Source organism: Morchella importuna, assembly GCF_003444635.1.
Source record: "Morchella importuna strain M04M26 chromosome Unknown Morimp01GS005, whole genome shotgun sequence".
Taxonomy (NCBI): Eukaryota; Fungi; Ascomycota; class Pezizomycetes; order Pezizales; family Morchellaceae; genus Morchella; species Morchella importuna.
In genome coordinates, this window is record NW_025763402.1 from 1157130 (window position 1) to 1183866 (window position 26737).

Sequence of the window (26737 nt, forward strand, 5' to 3'; positions counted from 1 at the left end):
GGAAAACAAATAAAAAATATATATCGAAACGAAACGGAGATGAGAGCCCTGACGAGTCAAAAAAATATATCGGATGGGATGGAGTGGGGGAGGGGGTCGGGAATTATATTGTAGGTTAGATGTAACGGTCCTTTTTTTTTCTGTTCCAGGGACACTTTCTTGTGTGGGGTGGGTGGGGGAGCGAGTGGTAGGGTAGGGGTCGAACGAGGGGACCAGAGACTCTCTTCTTGGATGGGCAGACCAGTAGTAAAGCACCCCGCCAGTACGCGCGCTGTCGCCTCTACATATGTACGACTTGCTTCAGGTTCTTCCATCGTTCTTCAAACACCCCTCCGGCGCACCACCACCAGCACCACCCCCCGGCCATGGCTTTCCCTCTGCCCTCTCTGTCTGGTTCCCCCTGCAACAACCTTACCTTGCAGTTTGCAAGGTCCCCCTCCGTCCCGATTGGTACGTGGGTTAAACTTGGTAGCAGGCGTCTATGCTCTCGCTATTTTTTTTCTGCTAACCGAACATTCTGGAGCCGCTGGAAAAGAAAAGAAAATAAAAAAACAATCGAGGCTCTTTTTCCTCCCCTCCCAACTCCATCCCAGCCGGATGTCCCCGGAGCCTCCATCAGGAACCAGGGTATGCTTCTGCTTCTTCTTCATCTACTGAGAAGGGATCATATTGAGCCGCGAGCGTGGCTGGGTCGATTTTTGCGCAGCATCTCTCACTCTCTCTGCTATTTTTTTATTTCGTGTTTGTAGTCAGTCTGCAGTCTGCAAGCTATCTTCAATCCCGGGACTTTGGGTAAAAAAAAAAAAAAAAAATCCCATCATCATTGCAATGACGAGGGTTCCTCAGATGCAAGGTACACGGTTACAGTGGTTGACTGACAGCTCTCTGCTGCGCTGCCCAATAATCATGATCCCAAAAAAGAATATCCCACATGTAGAACTCCACCAGCAAGCAATGCCCTTGTATTCTAAATGCTCCCCACTATTACCACAACTTCTGTAACAGATCGACTTTGTGGTCGTGAGTCTATAGAACATTTCGGAGAAATAATAAAGAATTCCGCAGTAAGTCAGTACTGACAGACAAAAAAAGAAAGAAAGAAGAAAAAAGCCCATGCAACGGCCTGACGTGAACAAAATTCCGCAGGCTTCTCCTCCTCCTCCTGCTGCCTAGTTAATTCTCCATCGTTTTTTTCTCACCTGCACTGTGGCTTGCTTGCAGCTAAGATTGAAATGGCAGCAACTTCTCACTCCACCCATGTCTACGCCTTACTGCCCAAAGCTACTAGTCACTCTTGAGATTCCCAGAAGCAGGCACCGTCTCACGGGCACCACCACCACCACCACGACAGGATATTTGGTGTTGCTGCTAAAGGTGTGCCATCGACGTACTGACTGACACCCACATGAAACGCTCACGGAGGCCCTGGAATAGGTAGGGCGGGTTTGAGACTATTTCAAAACAGCCGCGGAGTGAGGTGAGGTGCCTGCTTCGGTGAAAGTTGGGATGATGGTGGTGGGGTGTGTGTGTAAGTGCGTGTGTGTAAATGTGTGTGTAAGTGCGTGTGTGTAAGTGTCTGAGTGTGTGTGTGAAAAAAAGTATTTGCGGCCATGGAGGGATTCAAGGGAAGCCCGTCCATGGCCCCAAAAGAAGAAGAAGCATGTAAGAAAAGACAACAGCAACATAAACCTTCATGTTAGTGCTCATAAGTGTTGACTAGCTAGCTGCGCATGCATCTATGCTTGGGTTTTGGGGTGTAATGTAGAGGAGGTACATGATACGATTTTGATGTACCTACTCCGCTCCCAGTATCACATCTATGTAGCTACATGTAGGTACGTACTGTCATTATCCCAATGTTACTCTTGCAATTCGTCATTTACCAGATACATAATGAAACACGGCCCAGAGTATATACAATCCGGACCTGATAATTTTACTTTGAAGGTAAGTACCCGTCTCCAGTACGTAGGAATATGTATGTAGGAGTATCTAGGAGTACAGTATTCTTCACGATGATGAAAGACCGGGGGCTGGGGGGAGGGGGAAGTCCAGTTGCAAATTCGAGATCAGTACTTAGTGGATCAGTACATGTAGGTACAATGCAGTACCAGAAAAGTACTCCAGCTACATGTCTCTACTAAATGCCATGTAACCAAAAAAAGGCCCAAAGAGGCAGGCGCTCTCTTTAGCATTTCGCCAAGCACGGCCGCCCATTGGCTGCACAACGACCGACTTGTCACTTTTTACACACCACACACACTTCTTTCTCTCTCTTCCTCTGCCTCTACTGTATCCCAAATTTGGCGAAGTGGCACAACAGCAACAGCAACAAAAGATCCAATTCTGGATCTGTAATTAGCGGGATCCAGTCCCCCCATGCCCGATGCGGGTCTTTTCCGGCCGTGCATATCATCCCGCAGAGGTTTATTTGGAGAGGTGAGCTAGGGCCATCCACCAACTGCCTGCCATCCCATCCTATTCCTGTGTGTTCTGTTGTTACCATAAATAGATATATTTAGAACAACAGACAGATTTGGACATTTGGACAGACCACAAGTTAATTATGTGCCATTCTTGTTTCCTTTTCAACCGCAAAACCCTTCCTATCCAGCCATATTAATCAACCGCCGAGACACACACGCAAAAGCCACATGCTGCATCCACTCTATCAGCAAAAAAGAAAACCCCCCCTCCCTCCACTCCACCCCCCATCATCCTAGGCGGCAATCGTGCAGAAACGGGAAAACGTGCGGAAGAACAAGAGTTATTGTTCTATACATAGAGATAAACATAGATCACCCACCAACTCACCCATGGGCCATGTATGTCTTGTCTGTCCCACTCCGCACGCACCACCAGGAAATGGTCTCCCGGCCCCATGGTTATTTTTTTCTATTCTTTGTCCTGCCAGCCATGGCTGGCCCAACGCGCGGGGTAGGGTAAAGCTCAACCGACTGCCGAAGACCAAAGGACAGAAAACAGCCGCCCCCAGGCGCCTACCGTCAGTCAGTCAGTCAGCGTCACATATCACAGCCCAACTGGTTTCCCCAAATAACAACGTCGGGGGGGATTCTTGCAAAAAGTACCCTAATCTACATTAGACCGTACGTATCTTTTTTTTCAATATTCAGCCCTTTTGAAATGCAGGTAGCCGTCATAGTCACGCATCTCTCTCGATGAATGAGGATGTTCCTTTTTTTCCTTCTTTTCTTCTCGCTCGATTCTTCCGCATGAATGCGCCCAGCCTTTAGCACACCCGAGATATGAGATGTCTGGCTAGTGGACGATTGATGCACGCAACCTGAACCCCGTTCGGCGTTTTTATTTGCTTTACTTTCGCTAGAGGCAGGCAGGCAGGCAGGCAGGTACCTGGTTTTCGCCTAACATCCGAAGTGTCTCTGTTGTGGCTTCCGTCATCGTTTCAAGCGGAAGTGGTTGATCTTGATCAAAGTGCTCCCGCCAACTCTGGTTAGTGCTAGAGTAAGGTACTGTACCGGCCCGTACTTAGCTCCCGCAAGGGGGGACAGGCGTGAGCGAGGGTGGCTTGTCTGTCTATCGCTAGTGACTCCATCATATTCTACATCACACATCATACTCGTCCACAGCCAGCCAGGATATTAGTAGTATCATCGTATTAGTTACTAGAGGAGATCAGTAAATAGGATGCCAAATAGACAGACTTGGACAGTGCACTGTAGCAAGTAGAGTAGATGATGATTCTTAGCGTACATCATCCTACCCTGGATCCCACCGCAAGCCATGATACGGTGATCACTGAGCAGTGTCTACATGTATGTAGTTTCTCTGACCTTTGAGCCGCATACATGTACCTGCATCTCTTTCTCCACCACCACCACCCCACCACCCTGGCCCTGGTACTTTAACGATCTTTTTTTGGTTCCTCGTTTCTTAAGTTCTCTATCGTTTGTACCTTTTCGACCACATGCGTCTGACGCATTGCGGCCCCCCTCCTCAAGAGAGAGATCCCACTTCCCCGATAAGAAAATGTACGCAACCCAGGATCTCAACTAGAGTCCGCATTATCCCACCTGTCTTTCCGCGATCAATGCTACCCAGGTATACGTAGTATATCCCATCCCAATGCGGGCTTCATCCTCCGCTGCTCCACGATTGGGCAAAAAGCACACAAAACCCTAGTTAGTATACAGCCGTTTATCCAGTCGCCGCCCCGCCATCGATCCTAAACATATCCCAAATCCCAATCCCGTTTCTCGAGTCGTCCCCTCGCCGCACAAAAAAACGCTTTGACCACCTTGAATGGTAAACTAATCGAGTTAACGTCATTCGCTTCATGAGACACTGAGATCTGTTATTTTAAAACTCTGAAACTGGGACCCGTCCGATTCGGTTTCCGTGGGAATGGATGGTGGTGGCTGGCCGATTGATTAATACCTTGCTTGACATGATACTTTGATACTTACACACCCCTGGAGGGGTTTACCTAAGCCACACAGTGCTGATGAGGATGAGGATGATGAGAATGAAGATGAGGATGTAGAGGGAGCAGTATCTATGTCTCTAGCTCTGTGTGGTTTAGTAGTAGGTTTTGTATTGTACTGGATTTCGCTGCGCACGTTTGTGCCCACGCCCGCCGTGGCTCGGTCTGGTATTTACTGTAGGCACATATATACTTAGTCTGTAAGGCAGATCAAGTACCTCCATGTAAGTACATGTATTTACGTCCAACAGTAAACCAGAAACGAAACACCATGTACATACCAAACCAAACCCATACCGGCCGCGCCGGCCTCTCCATCTCCAAACCACTCCAGCCAACCCCAAAGCCCTCCGCCAGATCTCCCCCATAATCTCGTAAACCGCCCTATCATAAGCTACGGAGCCACTAACCCATCTCCATCTCTATCTCCGTCGTGCCATCTACAGGTATTGTAGCTTCATGTACCCACCCCATTCATTTCTCTGCAGCCCAGATTCTAACCAAAACATAAACTGTTATGCCATTTTACGTCCCCCCACCCCCCAAACCCTGGTCCCTATACTCTACTAACCCACATATCTACATACATATCTTCAGCCTCACTCACTCACTTCATCACCTTAACCCTATGCTACCTACCTACCCTAATCCACCATAATCCACCTTACCTACATGTACTCACCTACCCTGCAGTGCTCAATGCCATATGACTGCATCACCCACTGTCCCGCACGCCAGCGTCGACGGTTCTCGAGAAAGAAAGAACGAACTAAAAATTGCTATAATTATGGCCATGGCCAGGCCCCGTGATTGCTGATGGCTTTAACGGTGCCCTATACTTCTAACGTGCTACTCTATCCTGCTCTGCAGCGCATAACGCGGCGAGCGCATTGGAGAGGTTAGTTTTAGGGCACTAGAGGTATGTACCTATTGTACATGTATGTAGCTATCTAGAGCACATGGAGCTATCTAGAGCATCGACTTCTGGGCCTAGGTACTAGGCAGTTTATCCTCTAGCCAAGCGAGCAAAGTACCGTGATACCCACCACTACGAGATCGAGGGCGCATAACCATAGCGGCCCGAAAACAGCGAATAACCCCACCCGGCGCATACAGAGGGTCCTGTTCTAGACCCGGCCCTGCTATTTCCTGTATAGGCGCGATAAGCGGGTGCTGAAACACTGCTATGTCGTTCTTGAGCTCTCTCTCTCCCTCCCTCTCGCTCGCGCCTAGACCGGGTGGGGAGTGATTAGTTGCCGTGAGAACACGTTGGTTGAAACGAAGTGAAATAGCGCTCATTCGGTTTTTGGTTGTGTGGTTGTGGTTGTGGTTACGGTTGTAGGGGTTGTACGGGTTGGGTTGTGCGCCAGAAAAAGAGTGTGAGTGTAGATGGACAGGTACGCGCAATTGCGATGGCGACATACTCTGACAGCTGTCCACCCAGCGGTTGTTGAAATCGTGGGTTGTGCTTTTTGAAAACGCAAAAAAAAAAAAAAAAAAAAAAAAAAACAAACAACCGCACTATTGCAAATCGTAGTCAAAAATTGCACTCCCGAAAATATCAGGCGCTCCGCTCGTCACTGCGCTTGCAATTGAGTTGCCTGCCTGTGTGCATGCTCACCTACATGTACATACTGTACCTAGCGCAGTTCTCACCAGCAAGCGCCAAACTCGTGATGTTACTGTTATGTGTACTTCCTACTCTATCTCCCTACATAGAGTACTCGCGCGGCCGGTTTGAAGCAGCTGTGGCGAATGATCTGGCAACAACTAAGAGCTCATGTTTTTGCAGTATTCAGATCAATTACCTTTTTTTGTCTGAGCTTCAATCCGGCAGTTGTTAGCATCCAGGTCCATAGGGTTAGGTAAATAACATAACCACCGGCCCTCCAAGACCAGAAGCCAATGCCAAGCCCTTGCTAACCCGTTCCATCTAGCATCTACTAACCAGCGAGTGAGAGAACATGACGCACACAAGCCAAAGATGTTTATTGTCACCAACGCCCTTCCTTCCTTCCTTCCTTCCTTCCCCACCTTTCCTTTTTCCCCCATGATATAGTTAGATACAATCTATTATTACAACCCAGCAGGTTTAAACAAACACACATAGAAAAATGAAGAGAAAAAAAAACACAGGAAATCATGCTACACACGCACACATGCACAAGTGACAAAAGAACGAATGCAAGACCGCACACACACACCAACAAACAAACAAAACAAGATATCTCTCTCCCGCCCCCCGCCCCCCGCCCCCCGCCCCCCACTATCCCCCTATCAAATCAACGCCACCCTCCCCTCCTTCTCACAACTGCCACAATACTCCACCAGCCACGCCACCTCCTCGCCCTCCACCTCGCCCCCCAGCATCTCTCTCGCCTGCGCACACCTGCCCATCTCCTCCTTGACCCAGTTGCTCCACTCGCCCCAGAGCAGCTCGCGCTCCAGCGTATTCACGACGCGCATGGCGACGAGGAGGTCGTGGCGGTACGAGCCGAGGTGCTGGCGGCCCTGGCGCAGCCGGCGCGCGGTGGCGCGCGCCGACGGCGACGAGAAGTCGAGCGTGGCGGTGGCGGCGGGCGCGTCCATGTCGGTGCTTTCGGACAGGCTGCGGAAGGCTGCATGGCTGTTTGGGTTTGGGGGAAGAGTGTTAGTGTGGGTGCTTCGTTAGGGTTCATGCTGCCGCTCCCGCTGCTCCAATGCCGTGAGGAAGGGAGGGAGGGGATCAGGAATGATCTGGGAATGTCTCCCGGACCAACCCAACGGTGCGGGATGCGGCAGCAACCTCAAATGACGGGAAGGGGAAAGCAAAAACAAAACAAAAAAGCAAGAAAGGAAAGAATGTAATACTAACCATTGGCTCTCCCCCTCCACCACCCAGCTCATCGTCCCATTACTCACAACCTCCTCCAGATCCCTCAGATACACGGCCCTACTCATAATCCCATTCGGCGCGACACCAACCTCCTCCAGCCACCTCGCGGCCCTCTTCTCATTCCAGTAACTGACGACCGCGCCTCGGCCCACGACCGCATTCCACACCACGCTCACCAGCAGCACCAGCAGTATGACGCGCTGCGCCGACACCACCTCCCAGGCCTTTCCAACGCCCGCGGCCGTCCACATGATGACGCTGCTGGCCGCGCTCTCGAGGAACGAGAGCGCCGTCTCGGCCATCATGCGCGTGAGCCGCCGCTGCTGGATGGGCAGCTTGGGAGCTCTGGGGTCCAACTCCGATGCGAGAGGGCCCGAGCCTCCACCGGGTCGGATGAAGGGGTTGTTGTTGTTGCTGTTGGCCTCGTCGGTTGGCTGCTCCCCTCCTACGTCGCCAAATAGCCGCACGGCCGTCTTGGTGCGGCCCTCGTTGGTGCCGAGTTTCCGCACTTGGTCTGCGACAATGTCACCCAGGTCCAGTGCGTCGAGGTCGAGGTCGTCGAGGGCCTGGCGCTGGATAATGCCTGCACGAAAACGTTATTAAAACCCGTACCCGTACGTACGCCGATCTAAGACAAGAGGGGGGATGCTGCATGATCTTTTTTGTGGCCATGTAGAGGCGAGCTCCCCAATTTCCCCAGTACCCTGATTGGTGTCTAATCCCCGCCGCCGCCATCCACCAACCAGACTACGAGAGAAATCGAGCTTGCTCTACTCTACATACCCGCAGACAGGACAGACAGGGCCAACTCCATTTTCCAGTAAACCCGATTGGCACCCCCCCCCCCCCCCCAGCCAATCACGTTACTAGAAAATGGAGCTCGCAGAGCCTTCCCTTCCTTACCAACAACCTCCGAATAGGCATGTATACCGCTCACGTGCATGTGTGGGCAAAAAGTGGACTTTACCATCATTGGCCCCCCTCCCCCATCCCACGTGACCGATATACATATTCCGAACTTGCTCTAGGGACCAACAACAACGCACACACACACAAAAAAGACTTACCTTTCGAAATCGCCGGCGCATTCGACCACTCGACGCCCGTCCAGATGGAGAGCTTACACTTGCTCTTAGCCACATGCGCAATGACAATTTTGGTCACGAGCATGAAGCGCTCGCGGTGCGGGAGATGCCATGGTGTTTTGCGGTCCGCGACTACGTAGACCCTTTTTTTTTGTTAGTAAAAACTTGCCACATTGAAGAGAGGGTGGGGAAGAAGGGGGGGGGGGGGGGGCAAACAGGTGGTCGTCTTGCAGCTCGATGGTCTGGTAGTCGTTTACTTTGCTTTTCTTCCGCCCGCCTGTGGAGTAGAGTGGAGAGATTAGTTTATAAGTCAAGTCTGTATATGTAGTCGTAACCGTAAAAGAAGGAAGGAAGGAAGGAAGGAGGGAAGGAAGAAAGGAGGACTATACCAATTAGCCCATTGTAGTCAATCTCGTACCCAAACTCCCTGCGCGTCTGCCCCGTCTCTGAGGTTCTCCACGGGCTCTGCAGAATATCTACACCCAACCAAAACGTCAGCACCACATCCCAACCCCACGCCCACGCCCGCACTCAAGAAAAGAAAAGAAGAAGGAAAAAAACCCACGCTGCGCCCTCCTCTCAAAGTACAGCCTCTGCCACACCCAACTCCGGTCCCCAAACATAACATGAAACAGCGCCTTCGGCGACACCTCAAACTCCCTCTCAAACGCCACGCGCGCCATCCCCCTCGGCCTATAATCGATCGGCATCGCGGGCAACCTCACCCTCGTCACCTCCTTCACCCTGCCATCAATGCCCCTCTGCGTCACCATCACCTCCCCCTTCTCCTCGCCCAGATCCTCCCAACTCTCCGTATCCGCCCCGCGATGGTGCTCCTCCCCCGCCTCCTCCTCCCTCTCCAGCGCCACCAGCGCCGTCAGCGCCGCGCCATTCCCCATCCCCTCGCCGCCCCCCTCCACGGCCTCATGGCGCGCCTTGACGAGCAGCAGCAAGCGGCGCTGCAGCAGCCGCACGGGCTCCAGATACACCTTGACGAGCACGCGCTCGTCCTCGCCCGTGTCCTCGAGCACGCTCCCCGTGTCGTCGGGGTCCGGGTGCAGGTGCAGAAACAAATGGTCGCAGTCGCGCCCCGCCGCCGCCGTCACCCCCGTGATGTGCGTCAGCGACACCACGCTCGTAAACACCAGCCCGAGGTAGTGGCTGTAGAAGTAGACGCGCTTCGCAGTGACGTAGCAGCGGCCCGGCAGCTCCTGCGTGGCGCTGGCGGCCCAGGTCGCGCGGAACACGAGCAGCACGATCTCATCGCCGCCGCGCATCGGGAAGAGCGTGCGGAAGTGGGCGTCCTGCGCGACGAGCTCGGTCGGGTAGGAGGGCGGGTATGTGCCCTCTGCGGGGGCGGCGGAGGAGGCGCCGTGCGCGTGGGAGAGCCCGATGTCGGTGTCGAGGGACTGGGTCTTGCGGTGGCCCTTGAAGAGGTCGGCGGGGTGGGTGGGGTTCATTGCGGGGCCTGAGGTCACGGCGGCGGCCTTGGAGAGCATGACGGGTGCGGGGGTGTTTGCGAGGGTTGTTGGGGCGAGGGTTGTGGTTGTGTCGCCGAAGCGAGTTGTGTCGCCGGAGGGGTGGAAGGGGAGGGCGTTGTGGGATGCGGAGATGAGGGCGCTGAAGCCGGCGCCGGAGACGGTCTGGAGCGGGGTGGCGGGGCTGGGGGAGGGGCTGAGCGAGCGGTCGTTGGTGGGGGGCTTGCGCCCAATGTCGAGCTTCTGGGCGATCTTCTCGCGGGTGTTGGACGGGATGGGGGTGGCGTCCGAGCTGGAGATGTCGATTGAGGTTGCGCGGGTGGTGGTGTCGACGGGCATGGTGTTTGCCCCGACCAGGCGCATGTCGTCGTCGTCGTTGCGGCGGACATGCAGGTGCCGGGGGAGATGCAAGGCGCCGAGGGTGTGGCTGTCTTTGTTTGTCGATACTGCGGCCGATGCCATTGTCCCGTCGTGGCCCTTTGTGATATATGCTGGCTCCGCCGCCGGGATTGCTGCAGACGGGGGAATGATCGAGAAGGCCTGAGTGTTGCTCGTGCTCGTAGCATTCTCGACCGCCGTCCGCTTCGCCTGCTCAAACACCGCCAGCCACTGCATCAGCTCCACCTGCGTCTCTGCCTGCAGCAGCACAGTGGTATCCTTCGTCTTGACCTCGAAGCAGAACCGCCGCTCCTCCTGGAACGCCGGCTTGATATTGCACAAGAGGACGCCAATCTTCTCGCTCTCCTCCATCGCACCGTCCTTGAAGCCCTGCACAAGCCACCCAAACACGCCGTCCTTGACAAAGAACCACCGCCGGATCCACGACGTCCGCGCCCCCGGCTTCCCCGCCAGAACCCGCATAAACAGCCAGCCCTGCTTGACGCTGGGCGTCTTCTCGCCCTCCTTCTCCTCCGGCACGTTCGGCCGGCTCGTCAGGTACGGCACCGTGCTCACCGCATACTCCTCGAGATCGCGCGCGGGCTGCCAGTCGCGCTTCGCACGGTCCTCGAGCTCCTTGCGCGCGCTGACGAGCTCCTTGCGGAACATCTGCTCGGAGGCCTCCATGCCCTCCGACCATGCGCGCACGCGGTCGATCTCGGCCGCGTGGCGCTCCATGGTCGAGGTGCCGTCGCGGCGGATGCGTTGCTGCTCGCGCGACTGGTCAGAGAAGATCTTGACGAGGACTCTGTCGAGCGCCGCACGGAACGTTGGTGCGGCCACGCAGAAGTCGAGGCAGCTGCGGATGTAGAGCTTTCGGGCCTCGTAGACCTGGAATGCATCCTCACGGAGGGATGACGGTTCTTTCGTTTTGCTCTGGGTGGAGTAGCGGCTGAGAAGTAGGTCGTATCGGCTTTGTGTGGTTTCGAGGGTGCGTCGGATTTCCTATGGCATGTCAATGACTGTAGATACAACTTTCTGTATAGCTAGCCTGTAGTAGTGTAGTATGTAATAGTATTAGTGATGGGTAGGGTTAGGGGTGGCAAGTACCTTGAAACTCTTTAGATCCCGCTTCTGGAATGCCAGCAGCGGCTCCACGACGCTTGCCTCCGTCTTCTGTGCGCCCGCCATGACCGCGCCCCAGAAGCTCTTTGACCCCTCGGCGTACCGCGTGAGTGCCAAGAGGGTGTAGTCGTGGTCCATCATGCTCTCCGAGAGTCCGACAGGGTTTCCGGCGGTGATGTATGTATTAATTAGGCCCTCGAGTGCTATATATTTTTTTTGTAAGATTAGCTCTCCCGAAAAAAACAATCCCGGCACTCCCGGGGGGTAGGAAGCTGAAAATACCGCTGACACCGGCGCTGAGACGGGTGGTCGCCTTGATGTACTCCTCGAGCCAGGCCTCGACGAGTGTGACCTGCTCGGCATAGTGGACGACGGTGCCGCGGAAGGTGGGGGAGTCGAGGGCGGCTTCGCGGAGAGTGACGGGTCTGGTCTGCTGTTAGTAACGTACTGGCTGGATCCTTGACCGGGGTGGTGGTGGTGGTGGTGGTGGTGGGAGAGAGGAACATACATTAGTGAAATCGGCCTGTTTAGCATCGTAGGTGCTGGCTGGGCACCACGAGAGGTGTACTATGTATGTGTATGTATGTATTTGTGAAGATCTGTGGTGTTCAGGGGAGATCGTGGGAGGTAGAGAGCTGGGTACTCGGTTTGCTAGCTATAGTATTGTAGTGGGGGGGGGGGGGGGGTGTTGCAGACGTATGGGGCGAATAGGAGAGAGATGTCTCTTTCTGAAGCTCACAGGGTCTGCAGGTAGCACTCTAGTAGAAACCGAGGGTGTGAGGGAGTGAATAGAAGGTGGTGGGGGAGTAGCTGTTGTAGTCGATCCTTCTCGAGTATATTATCGTGAGAGAGAACTATTCAAGCAGAGCAGACAGACAGACAGACAGACAGACTGACAGACAGAGATATTCCGAGCAGTCTCGCTCCAGCGTTGTACAAACAGGAACAGGGCAGCTGCGTAGTCCCCAGGGATCAACCCTGCTTGAAGCGGGCCAGGATAGGACTAGCCCGTCAGACCCAAAGTGAGAGCTCTATTTGTGGCGGTCCTTCACCACATGCGCCACGTGGGGAGAGCCACACACCGGTGGGCGTGTGAGACGTGAGCGAGTGACGATACGCAGCACAGCAGGGAGGAACAAGAGAGCCAATAGACACACGACAGTCGTCTCACAACGGGAATAAGCAATCTGGGAGAGGATATGATACAATCAAGAGAGTGCAGACGAAGCAGAGGATAAAGCGGTAGAATCGCCTGCAGTGGGGGAAACCCGTCGGCCGTGAAAGATAACGGACGAGTGATAGATTGAGAGTGTGAGAGCGCTGGATCTCGGTATCTCTGTGTAGCCTGTGTTAACGTTCCATCGTCTGGATAGAATGCTCCTAACCTTCTCCTCCTCCTCCTCCTCCTCCTCCTCCTCTCGACAGGATTATAAAACCCACCATTACAGGGAAACACCTCTCCCTCTCTCTCCCTCTGGTTGACCTATCTCCATCTCCAATCTCTCTAGTCTCCCCAGTTTCAAGAATTCCGTTCCAGAGATCCAGTTCCACCCAAAACCAAGACCCAGACACTGACACACACACACACACGCTCTCTCTCTCTCTCACTCGCTCACACATCCCAGCCAGCCCGCTACCAAGAACGACTCCACCACTCAGACAGCTGATCTCATCTCGAGTAATCACACGAACCTCTCGCCCAACCAGCCATCTTTCCCAGATTTCCTTCCCCCAAACGTCGATCACTGCGGAATCCGCACGTAACTTCCTTCCTTCCTCCCTTCTTTCCTTCCTTCCATCATCCCTTCCCTCCTTCTCCACCCCCCTTCCTTCCTTCTATCCTCCCTATCTCGACATCATATCATCTACATAGATAGATAGATACAGCACAATAGAAATACAATACCTGGACTGGGGATAACAAAGACATTCACTTGCGCCTCTGTCATACGTCGGTCTACACCTACATCTACACCTACTTCTATAGCCCACGATACATACCCCCCAAGCATTCCCTCTCTGACAGGCCTGCCCTCGGTCTCACAGTCTCACCCACGCCTCACCACCCACCGCGTGCCTGAACCCCCCCCCCCCCCATCAAACACCACTCCCGCCTCACCTCACCTCACTCCAGACACACAATGTCTCCCTCCCTCCAGCTCTCGATCCCCACAACCTCCCTTGCCACCTCTCCCGGCAAGCCCCACACCCTCTACCACATCAACCTCCGCCTCCCCCTCCGCACGCTCACCGTCGCCAAGCGCTACAACGACTTCCTCACCCTACACTCCCAACTCACCTCCACCGTCGGGTCCCCCCCGCCCCTCAACCCGCCCCCAAAGTCCTACTTCACACGCACAATCTCCAACCCAGCCCTCACGGAGAACCGCCGCATTGAGCTCGAAGCCTACCTCAACGCCATCCTCACGAGCCCCGACGACCGCTGGCGCTCCTCCCCGCCATGGCGCACCTTCCTCACCCTCCCCAGCAACTGGTCCGCCAGCAGCAGCAGCAGCACCTCCCTCCCGCCCACCCCCACCATCGCCAACCACCCCATCACCGACCCCGCCCACTGGCTCGACACCCACCGCGAGGTCAAAACGCTCCTCCACGACGCCCGCATGTTCCTGGCCAAGCGCGACCAGGCCGCCAGCGCAAACGACCAATACGAGGCCTCGGCGGGCGCCAAGCGCTGCCTCGTGCGCTCATCGACGCTCATCGCCGCGCTCGACACGGCCCTCAGGGACGGGCGCATGGGCAGCAACAACAAGGAGGGGGGCGGCGGCGAGCTGCTCGACGGCGAGATCCGCCGCCGCCGGGACCTGGTTGCCGCGGCGCGCAAGGAGCGCGACGGGCTGGAGTCGCTCGCAAACTCGATGGCGAGTCGGCGGGTGCCGGCCGCGGCCGATAACGACCGTGGGGCGCTGTTCGTGGGCGCGACGACGACGGCAGGAGGGCGGCCGAGGGTGGGTGGCGGGAGGGTGCTGGGCGCGCCGCTGCCAGAGACGGATAAGACGCGCGAGCTGGATAATGGCGGGCTGGTGCTGCTGAATGAGCAGTACATGCGCGAGCAGGATAAGGCCGTCGAGGGCCTGCTGGGGAATGTGACGCGGATGAAGGAGATTGGGATGGCGATTGGGGGGGAGATTGAGGTGCAGAACCGCATGTTGGCGAGTCTGGACCAGGATGTGGATAAGGTGGATAAGAAGATGAGGATCGCGAAGAAGAGGGTTAATGGCATCTCGTAGGGGCTGTTTTTTTTTTTACTCTTCTTCTTGACTGTGTGAGGGGTGGTGCGTTGGGGGGGGGGGGGGGGACTTCTTCTGCTTCTTTCTTCTTCTTGTGGGCGGTTCTGTTTTTTTCTTCCCGCGGGGGCTTCCTGATGGCTGTGGGCCGAGCTAGGGACTCGAAGGGCTGTATGATTTAGCGGGCGCAAGTTTATTGTCGTTCCTTTTCCTCTTTCCTTTGCGCTTTTTGATGACTTCTTTTCCTCCTCTTGTCACGGTTTCATGGAGCGGTCTGTTTTTTTTAATGATCTTTATACTCTTCTCTTCTCTTTGGCTTTCTTCCTACTACTTCTACTACTACTTACTACTTACTACACTTTTGGCTTTCTTCTTCTAGCTAAACAGCTTCCTTTTAAAATCTTTGTACTATTAACGCATGCGCTGTATCTGTACTTACCTACCCTGCCATGATCATAACCAACGGCAAAAAATGATATATAACGACTTTCTCCATCATGAAGAACCTCCCTCTCCCCGCTCTCTCCTCCGTAACCCCAAAGCAGACAGACAAGCAGACAGACAGACAGACAGGTAGTAGGAGGTCTCGCATCCAATAACACACCTCCACACGCACGCGAGCGAGCAACGCAAAGAGACGTGGCATGAAACGTTACTCGGGGCCAATGATGCGGCTGTGGCTTGCCTTGCATGCGGTGCGGTGGTGATGTGATGTGGGTCATGGGGTGTCACTCGCGTTGTGGGTTTCGGCGGTTGTTAATTCGTTCATTGTATCGCGGTTTGCAGTGGGTGGAGTTGATCCATCGGCCTCCCCTCCCATCATAGCCCCACTGACTACTACTACCGCCTATGTATGTAGTTCCGATAGTATACTAGCCGCCGCCGGTTTGGTGTTTACTCGCCCGGCCGCGGGGGGGTCCTTCTTGCTATTAATTATATACATATACCACATCAACTGACGGGTTTTGACCAACAGCAGCTACTATGTATGTATATACTTGTAGCTAGCTATCAACCAAGATCAATGGCTAGCATGGCCCTAACATGTATCGTCCCGCACGACTCGTATTGTCTGTGATGTTGGTTATATGGAGGAGCGAGTGCGGCGTATCATGGGGGGTGCCACCCGTGGTGGGGTGGGGGGTGGTGGTGGGTCTGTAGGAAGGGGGTGTTGGTATTGGGGTCATGGGATGTCACTCGCTCTGCGGGTTGGGTTCGTGGGGTATAGAATGGGAGTTAGGGTTTTGGGGTTGGGTTTGGTGGGTGGGTGTGAAGGGCTGGGCGGTGGTAGGTGTAAGGAGTACCTTGTTGGGGAATGGCACCGGTTGCGGATAGGTTTGGGGGGGGGGGGGGGGGGGCGGGTTGATAAACACGGCGAAGCTCTCATATTATAGCTTGTAAAGCTACTGGTGCTTATGATCAGTGCTGAGAGTTCGTTCCGGTAGCAAGGTAAAGCGGAAGACGTATTAGTAACTTCATGGCTGCGAATAATCAGAATAGACAGAGTGTAAGAGGCGAGAGGATTTGGATTACTATGTGCTTTGAGGGACCCCGAAATACCTGTCTTTAGATTGATAGACCAGGCAGCGTGAGGTTTCTGATAGGTCCCACGCAGTTTGAGCAGGACTGTCTAGCCCCCCGAAGACGTCAAATCTACAAGTCGGGGAGGAAGTTGACGGTCGGTGATACCTACTCGTACTGGCGAGCATCATGGCAGCCATTGAATTCTACTGCTGTTCTTGCCCTCTCTGTACAAAACCACCAAAATTATTCTCTAGCTCTGTGTACCCTCGAAACAAGTCTAAGAAGCTACGTACAGTTCAAGACTATAGACACCGATGCTTCGTGATACTTACTTCTCTCAGGTCGCCAACACATCTAATCGGTTTCCATCTTGAGTTGTGCATTAATCTAGAGTAGATCTGCTCTTTGGAGGCTAGTTTCCAACACTCCTCCCCCTCCCCCTCCTCCTCCTCCTCCTCCTCCTCACTCGCTCCGTCACTAGCTACATGTAGTGCCACCCCTAAATCAAATGCCTTTCCAGACATCCATATAGCTATTTCACCCTGGCTGGTAGTTAGGCACTTACTGGTCAGACCCTGTCTGTACATGTGGTCAGCACCACTGCATTTGTCGTCTCCCCTACTGCTTCCTCCGGTCACGCTTCCCCCATTTCCAGCACAGGTTAAGACTATCATTGACCACCCAAACCCATGGTTCCCGGCACCGCACGCTGATCCTCCCTCCACCCCCGGCTAGACCAACCCAATCCGCACAGCTCACCCCAATCCTCTCCCACCCCACGGCACTTCCCGCCAACTCTAATCCGACCACATCTCACCCACCACCTACCCACCCACCTACCCACACCACCTCCACCTCCACCTCCACCCACAATGGCGACCAACAACAGCACCACCACCACAGCAGCACCACCACCGCCGCCGACAAAGAACCTCTACATCTGCATCGAATGCTCGTACCCCGTGCAGTCGCTCTACACCGCCTACTCCTCGGCCGACGACCGGTCGCTGGGCCGCGGCGTGCGCCTCACGCAGTGTCCGCGCTGCAAGCGCTTCGCCGACAAGTATGTGGAGCATGACTTTGTCGTGCTGTTTATTGATCTCGTGTTGATTAAGCCGCAGGTATGGGCCCATTCGTTATACTCGGAGGAGATTGAGGGGGGGGGGGGGGGCGCGGGATAAGGATAGGGATGGGGGATGGATAGGATAGGATAGGATAGGAGAGAGCTGATGGCGCGAGGGTGGTGGTGGTGGTGTATAGGTATATAGACATCTGCTGTTCAACCGTCTCGGCCGGCAGGACGACAAGTTTGAAGTATGTAGCGCAGCGGCTCTCCTCTCTACAAGTACAATGCAGCATAGAAAGATACACAAATGCTAAACTAACTACTCATAGCCGTCCATAATACGACTCGGGATACTACTGCTCCTCTTCGACGTATACCTGACATGGGCGCGCATCGAGAAGGAAATCCCCCAAGACCCATTCAACACCTTCGGCATCCTCACAAAGCAGCCAATCGTAGTCCAATACATGTTCTTCCGTACCACTCCCCCTCCCTCTCAACAAGTAACCCAGGCGGCACAACACAAGCTAACCCACCCACAGTCCTCCTCTGCCTCACCGAATCGCTCCTCTTCCACCTAACCATCCGCCTCCTCTCGCGCTTCCTCCTCGGCTTCACGCGCCCCAACTCGGTCTCGACCGCGCTGCTCGTCTCGTCGTGCACAAAGCTCTTCCCCATCCTCATGGTCATCTGGGAGTACGACGTGCCCGCCGCCGCCAAGTCCGTCGGCTGGGCCGTCGTCGTCAACAACGTCGAGGCGCTGCGCATCCTGCTCGGCGTCGACTATGTGAGGGCCGCGGGACTGGCGGGCGCGGGCGCGGTGGTCAGGGCCACGGCGAGTCAGGGCATACTGGCGTGGACGGGCTTGCTGGGGAGGGAGAGTAAGTGGGGTGTTATTGGCCTGGAGGAGTGGGTGGCGAGGTTGGGGTTGGGGAAGTAGGTTTGTGGAGTGTTGTAGGTGGCGATGGGTTGGTGGGGGGTTAATTATTTGGTAATGGATGGGTCGAGTTAGAGAACTTGATAATGACTTGCGGTTTGTGTGGCGTTTAATGCCATTAAATGATAAACTACTAGGGCGTTCAGTAAAAGGTCGTGGAAGCAACACCACGAACCCACGAACCCATCCAAATGTAGCAATGACAACAAGAATCTTTAGTGAAATAGCAAATAGATACGTGATAAATTAACCTTGAAATAGATTTCCTCCCTTCTGTTGAAACATTGATTTAGTTGGACCGCGTCACGTCAACTTTAGTGTTCGCCCCGTTGCTTCCTTGTTTTCACGACCTTTTACTGAACGCCCTAGTAGAGGTCCCTATTTTAATCAGGGGCAGAAATACATCCGAGAAAATAAGCCCGCTCATTGACTGGTAGCTATGAATTGAAAAGATAAGTGAGTCCACGGTAAATGAGAGCCCCATGCCTGTTTTTACGGCAGTTGTAAGGTCTGAAAAGTGGGCGAGATTGTTATATCTCCAGCTCTGTGCTGTACCGCTGGCCCGAATAAGTAGCCGAGTTGCACCGTATCACTCGGGGGGGGGGGGGGGGGGGGCCGCTAGACCTTATTGCAGAGCAACATTAGCTGCGCATACATACTCGTATACCAGGGTAAGAGCCAAAAAATGCAAGTGACGGAAACAGTAATGATTTGTATGAGAGATCACCGCCACCCTATACAAATAATCCTTGCCCTGAGCAACTGCATTTTCTGGTTCTTTTCGTGGTAAACGAGTACATACACTCACGTGTATGGAGGAGTGTCAAGTTCTCCCGGGCTATATTGTATGTACTAACCGGATGATTCCAGATATCGGCCGATAATCGGCCGATAAAAGGCCTTGTCCTATCCGGTGATACAGCTATCAATGTTGTCTTTACGGGTCTTCTGAATCGCTTGATCTAGTCGTAGTAGCCCGGGTATAGCACATGTAAACATATTAGCTAGTCTAGTTTAAAGGCTTGAGCAAGCTATTGAAGTGTTCAAAACCGGGAGTAAGAATGATTGCTTCTGGACCACCAGGTAAAAAGAATGTCCTGCACCCAGCTCCCGGTTTTAAACTGAGATTGTAATAAAACTATTATAGGAGTCTAGGCTTGACTTGACTTGATCAGATTAAGGTTAACGAACTCAACAGGTCTAGAAGTGTAATTAATGAATTAAACAACAACAACAAAAAAAAAAAAAACAGGTCTAGAAGCGGATGAGCATATCGAAGCGTTTGCCTAACTTTTTGGTTGCCGGCGTATTCCTCAAATCGAGGTTTATGTTAGTAGGTTATCTAAGTGTTTAGATTATCTGCATTGATTATGATGAATAAAGGGACTCCTTTCGACAAATCTAAATTTTCCCTTGAAAATTATATTCATGAGGTATCACTCGATGCTTAGACTAGGGGCTGTGACAGTGGTAAAGAATTTGTGTAGCCACAGATGAGCTAGGCGTAGGGGGAAATAGGGAACAAATCCCGTCTTTTGACACCCAACCTAGCTTCACAATGATATTGAAGGCCGTTTCCTTTTGTTTTTCGCTTGCTTTTCGTTTGGTTCGGTGTTGTCCAAGTTAAACTCATGGCTTGGCGACGTAGTAGTAACTATTCCACCAAGGTACTTTCATTCATTCTGTTGATTTATTCATCCCTGTTCGACCTTTTAGACGCGGCACCCACTTCTGCTCGTGGCACATGCCCGCACCTAGCTTCCGCTCCTCTGCTTCTGGTACTAGGATGTAGCCATTTGCTGTATGTATGCAGCCGGGGAATAGGATGAGCACGTGGCAAAAGCAGAACTACGCCTGAGGGCCATGCAGGGCATGCACAGGTATTGAGGGCTTCGGGGCCGGCCAAAGCAGAGATAGAGGTCGGGCTGGTCCTGTAGCCGCAGCGGTGCAGAAATGGCCGGATCAATTCAACAACCCCCGTCAACATACATACCCGCCGTATCACCGATCTGCCTGGCAACCCAGGTACATAGCTGACTTATGAAACCAGCAATATTACGCGTCTATTAGGGACTATGCCCGCACCCCCGAGATCAGCATTCTATTTCAGAAGAAGAAGAAGCTTTGACGAGATCTGAATCTATGTTTGTTGAATGGATATACGGCATTATATTATGCTATCTGAATAGCGTTAATGTTTGAGTGTAGCAAATTCCCGCGCGGCCTCACACATCCTCACGCCATCCTGAGTGTTTCAACAACATCCACACTAACCACATTCCAGGAATCTAATCCATAAGGAGCCGGGCAAGACTATTGGACAGTAGGATAATAGCGCATTCTAGAGCGATAAGCTCTGTTGTCGATTCATAAGCTGCCCAAGCGTCGTTATGAGGGGACGATGTTTGATATCAAGCCATGATAAATTATGTCGGCCGCCGCCTTCTTTATTCAAATGCGGCCTAAACCAGTACCTACATCTGTCAGGCCCAGTTTCTCGGAATCCGAGGCTTAAAGACAGGTCAGGGTCTGATAGTTTGTATGACCGAGTTCAAGGTCACAGCCTCGGCGCCTCGGGCCCAGAATTTTCTATTACTAACCAGATGGTCGGAAAGAAAGAAAGAGGTCCAACCTTAATATCCTCTCATTTCAGCTCTGCGGATGTGTATCAAACATCATTAAACCCCTTCCACGGCACTTCAACTTCAGTCCTTCAGTCACATCCTCACAGCCCCTCTTCACCCCCCCCCCCCCCCCAAATCGGTAGTATTCTTATCTACCCCTTTATCTAGATCTCATCGACCGATCGTACCTCACCTCAGGCTCGCCTATGTATTGTGGCTGCAGGCCGCGGGTTTTTTTCACATCCGAAATATCCGATTCATATTTCATCACTCGAACTCAGGTCAGATCCTAGGTCACGTCAAGCATAGTTATTAAAGTTATTACCCCGCGCCGTGGCGGCTGTTATCAGAGACCCCTGCTTGACAGACAGAAACGATATGGCCAAGACTTGGTGCCGAGATACCGAAGTGAGACTCATTCTCAAGATGCCCAACTGCTGGATCTGCGGAGATGCATGTCGGTCAGTTGTGTGCAGTGAGAAAAAGCTGTTTGAGGGCGGTATGCATGCAGTGCTACTATAACTTAAGGTTGGGGCTCATATTCGCCAGAGTACCGGCCTTCAGTCTGCCTAAAGTAGTTATCGCAACCAGAGCATTAACAGAAGCCTCGTGTTCGTATAGAATTTGAGGCTTTTCTTTAATTAATTTTTAACTCATGGTCCTCTAAGAGCTTCTTTGGCTAAAGTGCTCTCTTATACGAAAACTTATATGAGCGCCTAGAGTTACGATTTCATCGACTTGATCAAGCTTTTATGACAAGTGCCAGATACGGGAATCTAAGAATGGTTAGCTCGAAAGGCCATAAACTTAAGCTTAAACAGGAGCACAGGTGGGAGTCACGAGCCGCAAAATTACAAATCCTGTTTTCTTCTTTCCAGCTAGGACTGGGTACCAATATATGTCAGGGTGACGCATCGGCTTTCAATAGTAATAGTTTGAGACAGGGAAATCATCAAGCGAGACATACACTTCATCAGGCATGATTTTCGCTACTAATTATTATTGATTAGTAGTATTTTCCGAAAAGGTTTACCAAGCGATGCATGCGGGCTCTATCAACTGACTATGTCCGTGGGAGAAGTCAAGTACCGAGGGGGTATTCATCATTTTTGATGTCTATTATTGTACGATGTAGTCCATAGTCTACGCTATGACAGCTGTGGGGTATCACAACGTCGAATATACTTTAAAGCCGGTGCGGTTGAGAGCCTGGCCAGGCTTGGGATTAAGAACTCAAGATTTGCATGTAGAGAAAGTCGTGTAGGATATTGACGATTGAGCGGTGGTTTATTCAGAAGTTGAAGAGGGTCCAGGATCGAAAATAAGAGACGACTCACTATGTAACAGTGAGCGGATATTACATCCGGGCAAGATATACTACTCACTGGAAGGCCAGGTAACTACTCTAATAGGAGATCAGATATCAAATTTATGGCTCCAAGTGGCTCGAGAGCAGTAAACGTTAAACCGTGTGGCCGACAAAAGTAAATCGCTAATATTATCCACGAGGGGAGTCCCATGGGCGAATTACCCTTCACCACCATGAAGGGCCTATCCCTCCTTCATGCATTCTTCATTATCCCATGAACCGTAGAAGCCTGAGGTTCCAATTGGGTACTTTGCAACTCTAACCTCGATAAAAACACAAAAACGATATAATCCAGCCCTGTTCACTAATAACAAAGAAGCGGGAAAGTTTATCAACCGATCCCAATAAGAGCTCCTAATATAGTACTCACGAAGCTGGTGTTGCTGTGAATTTAAGAAAGGTCACTTTATTTCAAGTGGGACCCAATCGGGTCCTTAACTCGGTTGCTACGGTTGATGGGATAACAAGTCCCATATAGATATTTGCATGCGCTAATAAACATTCAAACAAAAACAAAACAAATGAAAATCAATGAAAGGTCTATAATTCATCGTGAACCCTCTCAACTTCAATGCCCGCCTCCTCCCGTAAACTATCCTCTACTACAGGGTCATACTCCATTATCCTCGATTTGGGGTTCCGTCCCTCCTCTTGTGATGGATTAGTGTGTTCAGGGTCGTAATCCATTCGCCGGGAGTTGGGGTTTTTGCCTTGAGATTCTTCGACCGCCTGTGCATTGGCACGGTTTTCTTCTTCTTGGTCATATTCCATTCTCCTCGATTTAGGGTTTTTGTCTCTGTGGGACGGTTCCTCGGCGGATTGCGCAACAACTGTTTCTTCTGGTTCGTAGTCCATTCTTCTTGACTTCATGTTCCGTGGCTCCGATTCTCTTTGAACACTTTCCGGGAGAGAATCCTCGTCATTAATTTCGCCCTTTTCTGATTCTGGTATATCATGCACATCTCCATCGCCATTACTAGCCGATGGAGCTTCTTCAAAATCTATGATCTTCTCGACCTTCTCTCTCATTGACTCTTCCCTCATCGACCCTTGCATGGCCTCAGAAGCTTCCGGCATGGATGATGCCGTTGACGATGGTACTCGTACCAGCAGGCTTTCCGGAATCCCCTTAACCTCCACAGTCGGTGTTGCGCCCACAAACCCGCTCTCATCAAGCCCGGCCCCCCGTCGTATCTCGGCAACCCCGCCATCACCGCCCGACCCAATAACCCATGCCACACATGATAGGCCCCACCACGCCAATCTCAATGGCATGCCAAAGAACAGATAGATCGGTCCCCATAGGAGCCGACGAATCAATATCCAAATAAGAATACTAACGAGAACATAGATAGCATGTTCAAAGTACCATCTATCACTTTTGTTCTTCTTGATTAAGTCTGAAATCAGCACTCTCGACGACGCAACAATATCGTCGAAAGCGCTGTACCGGGACGACAGATCTGTCAGTGCAGCGGTGGATGCATGCAGCGTTTCTGTCGCAAACGCCGAGCGCGAGAGCTCCGACTGTAACAACGTATGTGTACGCCGAAGCGCAACAGTGACATCGGTCGACGCACCGACCAGCAAGTCCGCCTGTGTCAGGCTTTTATTCCGCCGCTTGCCCTCTGGCGTTGAGCGGCCCGACCCACCGCCGCTAAGTAGCCGTTCCCGCTCACGCTGCGCGGTCATCTCAGCGAGCCGCTTCGATGCGAGCTGGGCCTTTCGGTATTGGAGGCGTGCACTATGATCACCTTGAATCAGGCCTGTTTATTCCCAGCGCTCACCCCACTGCTAAGTTAAGCTTACATTTTCATATCCTCCGTCAGCTTGTGAATCTTTGAGCTCAGCGCTGCTGCATTCGGCGAGTTGCCGTCGCCGATTTCATCGTCGACCTGTGTTGAGAGTAGCTCAAGCTCCTGGTCGGCGTCTTTCAGGGATTGATGGATCACGTTAGATAGTTCGAGGCGTGCAGCGTCGGTTCCGGCACCCCCGAGCTTTGAGAGTCGGGATATGAGGAGCATGCACTGTTTTTTGGGGGGCGACCTGTTGTTAGCTATTGCTACTAATGCCACGTTTCAATAATCCAAGATAGAAGACTGACTTCTCGGTGAGCATCGGTTAGGGAGGCTATTCGTTGGGAGATTTCAAGAATTGTCATTGTAGATATCCGGTGAAGAAGAAGCTACGGTGTAGAATGTAGAATTCTGATCGGAATGAAGATTAATTTACACGGTGGGATGGAGAGGTCCCAGAAAGACGTTGTGTTAGAGTTGTTTGCACGTGGCCTGTGCGCTAGCTAGCTCTTGGCTGGGGGTTGAGAAATGGGTTGGTGGTGACGTCGACACGACACACAACACAGCCAACAAAACAGCGAGTGCGAACCAGTGAACCCGGTGAGAGTGTCCCTGCCAATGGCGCACCTCTGCGTACAGCACACAGTACTCTACGGTAGGTACATGTGTGTAAATATTTGCAAGCAATCACATAAACCAACCACACCACATTCCAATGAGTAGAGCACATAGGCGAGCGTTACATGATTGAAATCAGATCTTTCATAATACTACATGTATTTCAATTGGAGAATCAAATACCCAAATCCTAAAACTTCCTCATTCCTCCTGGCCCTGTCGTCTGATCCTGTCCCATCTTTTTGATCTTCTCGCTACTCTCCACATAAGCGCCTCTTGCGTCCTGCCACACACCTCTTCCCATGGTGTTCAAACAATAGTCCACAATCCCCTTCAACTCCCGCTTACTCTCATTCTCAAGTCTTGTTTGTTCTTTCTCCACCCCTTCGCCCTTCTCTCCCTTTCTGAGCCTTTGGTCCAAGTCTTGCACCTCCGAAATGAACTTCTCCGCCTTTCCACCCTTGACACCTTCTCCCTTACCCCATACCTTCTCCATCACCTCAGTGTCGCTCACGTCTTTATACCATGCCCGGGCATTGTCATAATCACCCTCAATGCGATGCAACACCCGTGGAGGAACATCCCTTCGGCGGCAGGCAAGGACTGCATTTTACGCACGAGGAAGTGTGCAGATGGGAGGTCATAATTGAGGATATGAAGAGCAGCCTCGAGAGCAGGATGCACACGGAGAGAGGAAATTGGGTCAGCAAGCGAGGGTGTATGTGGTTTTGGCGGATGCAGAAGAGGAGGCCTGAAAGAGAGCGTCTTTGCGTAGAGTTCGTCGAAGGCTGAGCTTCGAGTCTGAGTTTCAGTAGAGGACATTTTGTGGAGTGTTTGGAATCTCAATGAGGAGAGGTTCGAAGCCGATGCATTTCGTGAGCTTTGGGGATTAGAGGCAGCGGAGGAGGAGTGATATATCAGACCACCTGAGTGGTGATGTCATTTTGTTGAAGTGGAAGCCGGACAGTGCTAAAGGTCTAGTATTCACCATGGCTCAGTTGCTCCGATCCAGATATTCCGGCCCTAATTGGTGGCGATAGTTAATGTTGCGGTCGAAGTAAGTAGTGTATAATTATTGCAATATCGATCATTGACCCAAAGGAACCCAAATTCTTGGAAGAGAAGCCAAGGCTAACACTAGCGCCGAAGCACCATGAGTATCAAAGCCATAATCGTCAAAAACCACGGATTCTGCAATACTATTGTTTAAAGTAATTATATCCGTAACTCTGTAATTAGTTTAAAGGGGGCTCGTGGGGCACGTTCGGGGGTCGGAGGCCGCTTCTCCGAGGTATGTCTTGGGATCAGTCCTGAATCAAACACTGAGGAACTGATCATGATTGGCTAATTGCTAAGATGAAAGTATAGCCAAAAAATGCGAGGATGACTCCTCCACTCGCAATTGCAAGACGTTTTCAGACCGGCCTGAGTCGGAGTATCTCCAAGGCCGGAGGCTTACGTAGGCTTGTAGATTAGCGAGCTTGCTCAGTGCCGAGAAATAGTGGCGCAAATACGAGCTGAATCCAGTCATTCGCAGAGTCAAATAGAGACTAGATCAGGGATTTCTTTTGAGGCTGTCTGTTGGATCGGCTATACCGATTAGTTTTTCAAATTGGTGTGTGTTCGTGTTCTTTAGAGTGTATGTGATGGGAAAGAAGGAGATATGACAGGTGACGGTTACCAAAGCTTGATATATACTGTACTCCCTCCCATAGGTCTCCATAACCTTAACAGGGTGTCTTTCGGTGTGTCACAAAGTCACATACTGCGCGGTAGCGTTTTCCTGGGTTTATATTCATCTTTACCTGTGCGGTAAATTGCAATTTAAAAGAGCGAGTGATATGCCATGAAACAGAACGATCCGCTGGCCAGGGTAAAATGACTCAGAAAACTCTGCAATGACTAAAACCAATTGGTCGGTCAAGCTGCAGTATTGCTCTAGATCTCTATCAAGCGCATGCAGATCTTAACTCCGTTGGCTGCTCAATGTCAATCGAGATGACACATTTTATTCTATATACCTAGTAGATATTCCCCCTCACCCTTACCTTAGCAGATTATCTGATCAGAGCTACCCAATACGAGTATATAATATATTTTCCAAAATGACCTGTCGCCGAACTATATAGATCAGATAAAAGGCAAGGCTTGAACA

The 26737-nt window shown here is 52.1% G+C and overlaps 6 protein-coding genes across 6 annotated transcripts; 2 read left to right on the forward strand and 4 right to left on the reverse strand.

The window, feature by feature from the left end:
* Positions 1-5303: 5303 nt before the first annotated feature.
* LAJ45_02835 (uncharacterized protein) lies at positions 5304-5761 on the reverse strand (the record flags this gene model as incomplete). The annotated part of the gene is made up of 2 exons (XM_046112426.1): positions 5304-5326; positions 5509-5761. The coding sequence occupies 2 exons, from the start codon at positions 5759-5761 to the stop codon at positions 5304-5306; spliced, it is 276 nt and encodes a 91-aa protein (XP_045974552.1).
* Positions 5762-6739: 978 nt separating this feature from the next.
* On the reverse strand, positions 6740-11937 carry LAJ45_02836 (uncharacterized protein; the record flags this gene model as incomplete). Its single annotated transcript, XM_046112427.1, has 9 exons — positions 6740-7088; positions 7317-7920; positions 8405-8565; positions 8639-8699; positions 8812-8898; positions 8988-11283; positions 11389-11606; positions 11686-11828; positions 11912-11937. The coding sequence occupies 9 exons, from the start codon at positions 11935-11937 to the stop codon at positions 6740-6742; spliced, it is 3945 nt and encodes a 1314-aa protein (XP_045974553.1).
* A 1607-nt stretch (positions 11938-13544) lies between these two features.
* Positions 13545-14651, forward strand: LAJ45_02837 (uncharacterized protein; the record flags this gene model as incomplete). Its single annotated transcript, XM_046112428.1, has 1 exon — positions 13545-14651. One exon carries the CDS (start codon positions 13545-13547, stop codon positions 14649-14651), a length of 1107 nt encoding a protein of 368 aa, XP_045974554.1.
* Positions 14652-17044: 2393 nt separating this feature from the next.
* On the forward strand, positions 17045-18178 carry LAJ45_02838 (uncharacterized protein; the record flags this gene model as incomplete). Its single annotated transcript, XM_046112429.1, has 4 exons — positions 17045-17293; positions 17433-17486; positions 17568-17715; positions 17781-18178. The coding sequence occupies 4 exons, from the start codon at positions 17045-17047 to the stop codon at positions 18176-18178; spliced, it is 849 nt and encodes a 282-aa protein (XP_045974555.1).
* A 4530-nt stretch (positions 18179-22708) lies between these two features.
* Positions 22709-24329, reverse strand: LAJ45_02839 (uncharacterized protein; the record flags this gene model as incomplete). Its single annotated transcript, XM_046112430.1, has 3 exons — positions 22709-23912; positions 23978-24195; positions 24273-24329. The coding sequence occupies 3 exons, from the start codon at positions 24327-24329 to the stop codon at positions 22709-22711; spliced, it is 1479 nt and encodes a 492-aa protein (XP_045974556.1).
* Positions 24330-24772: 443 nt separating this feature from the next.
* LAJ45_02840 (uncharacterized protein) lies at positions 24773-25404 on the reverse strand (the record flags this gene model as incomplete). The annotated part of the gene is made up of 2 exons (XM_046112431.1): positions 24773-25132; positions 25201-25404. The coding sequence occupies 2 exons, from the start codon at positions 25402-25404 to the stop codon at positions 24773-24775; spliced, it is 564 nt and encodes a 187-aa protein (XP_045974557.1).
* Positions 25405-26737: the final 1333 nt, after the last annotated feature.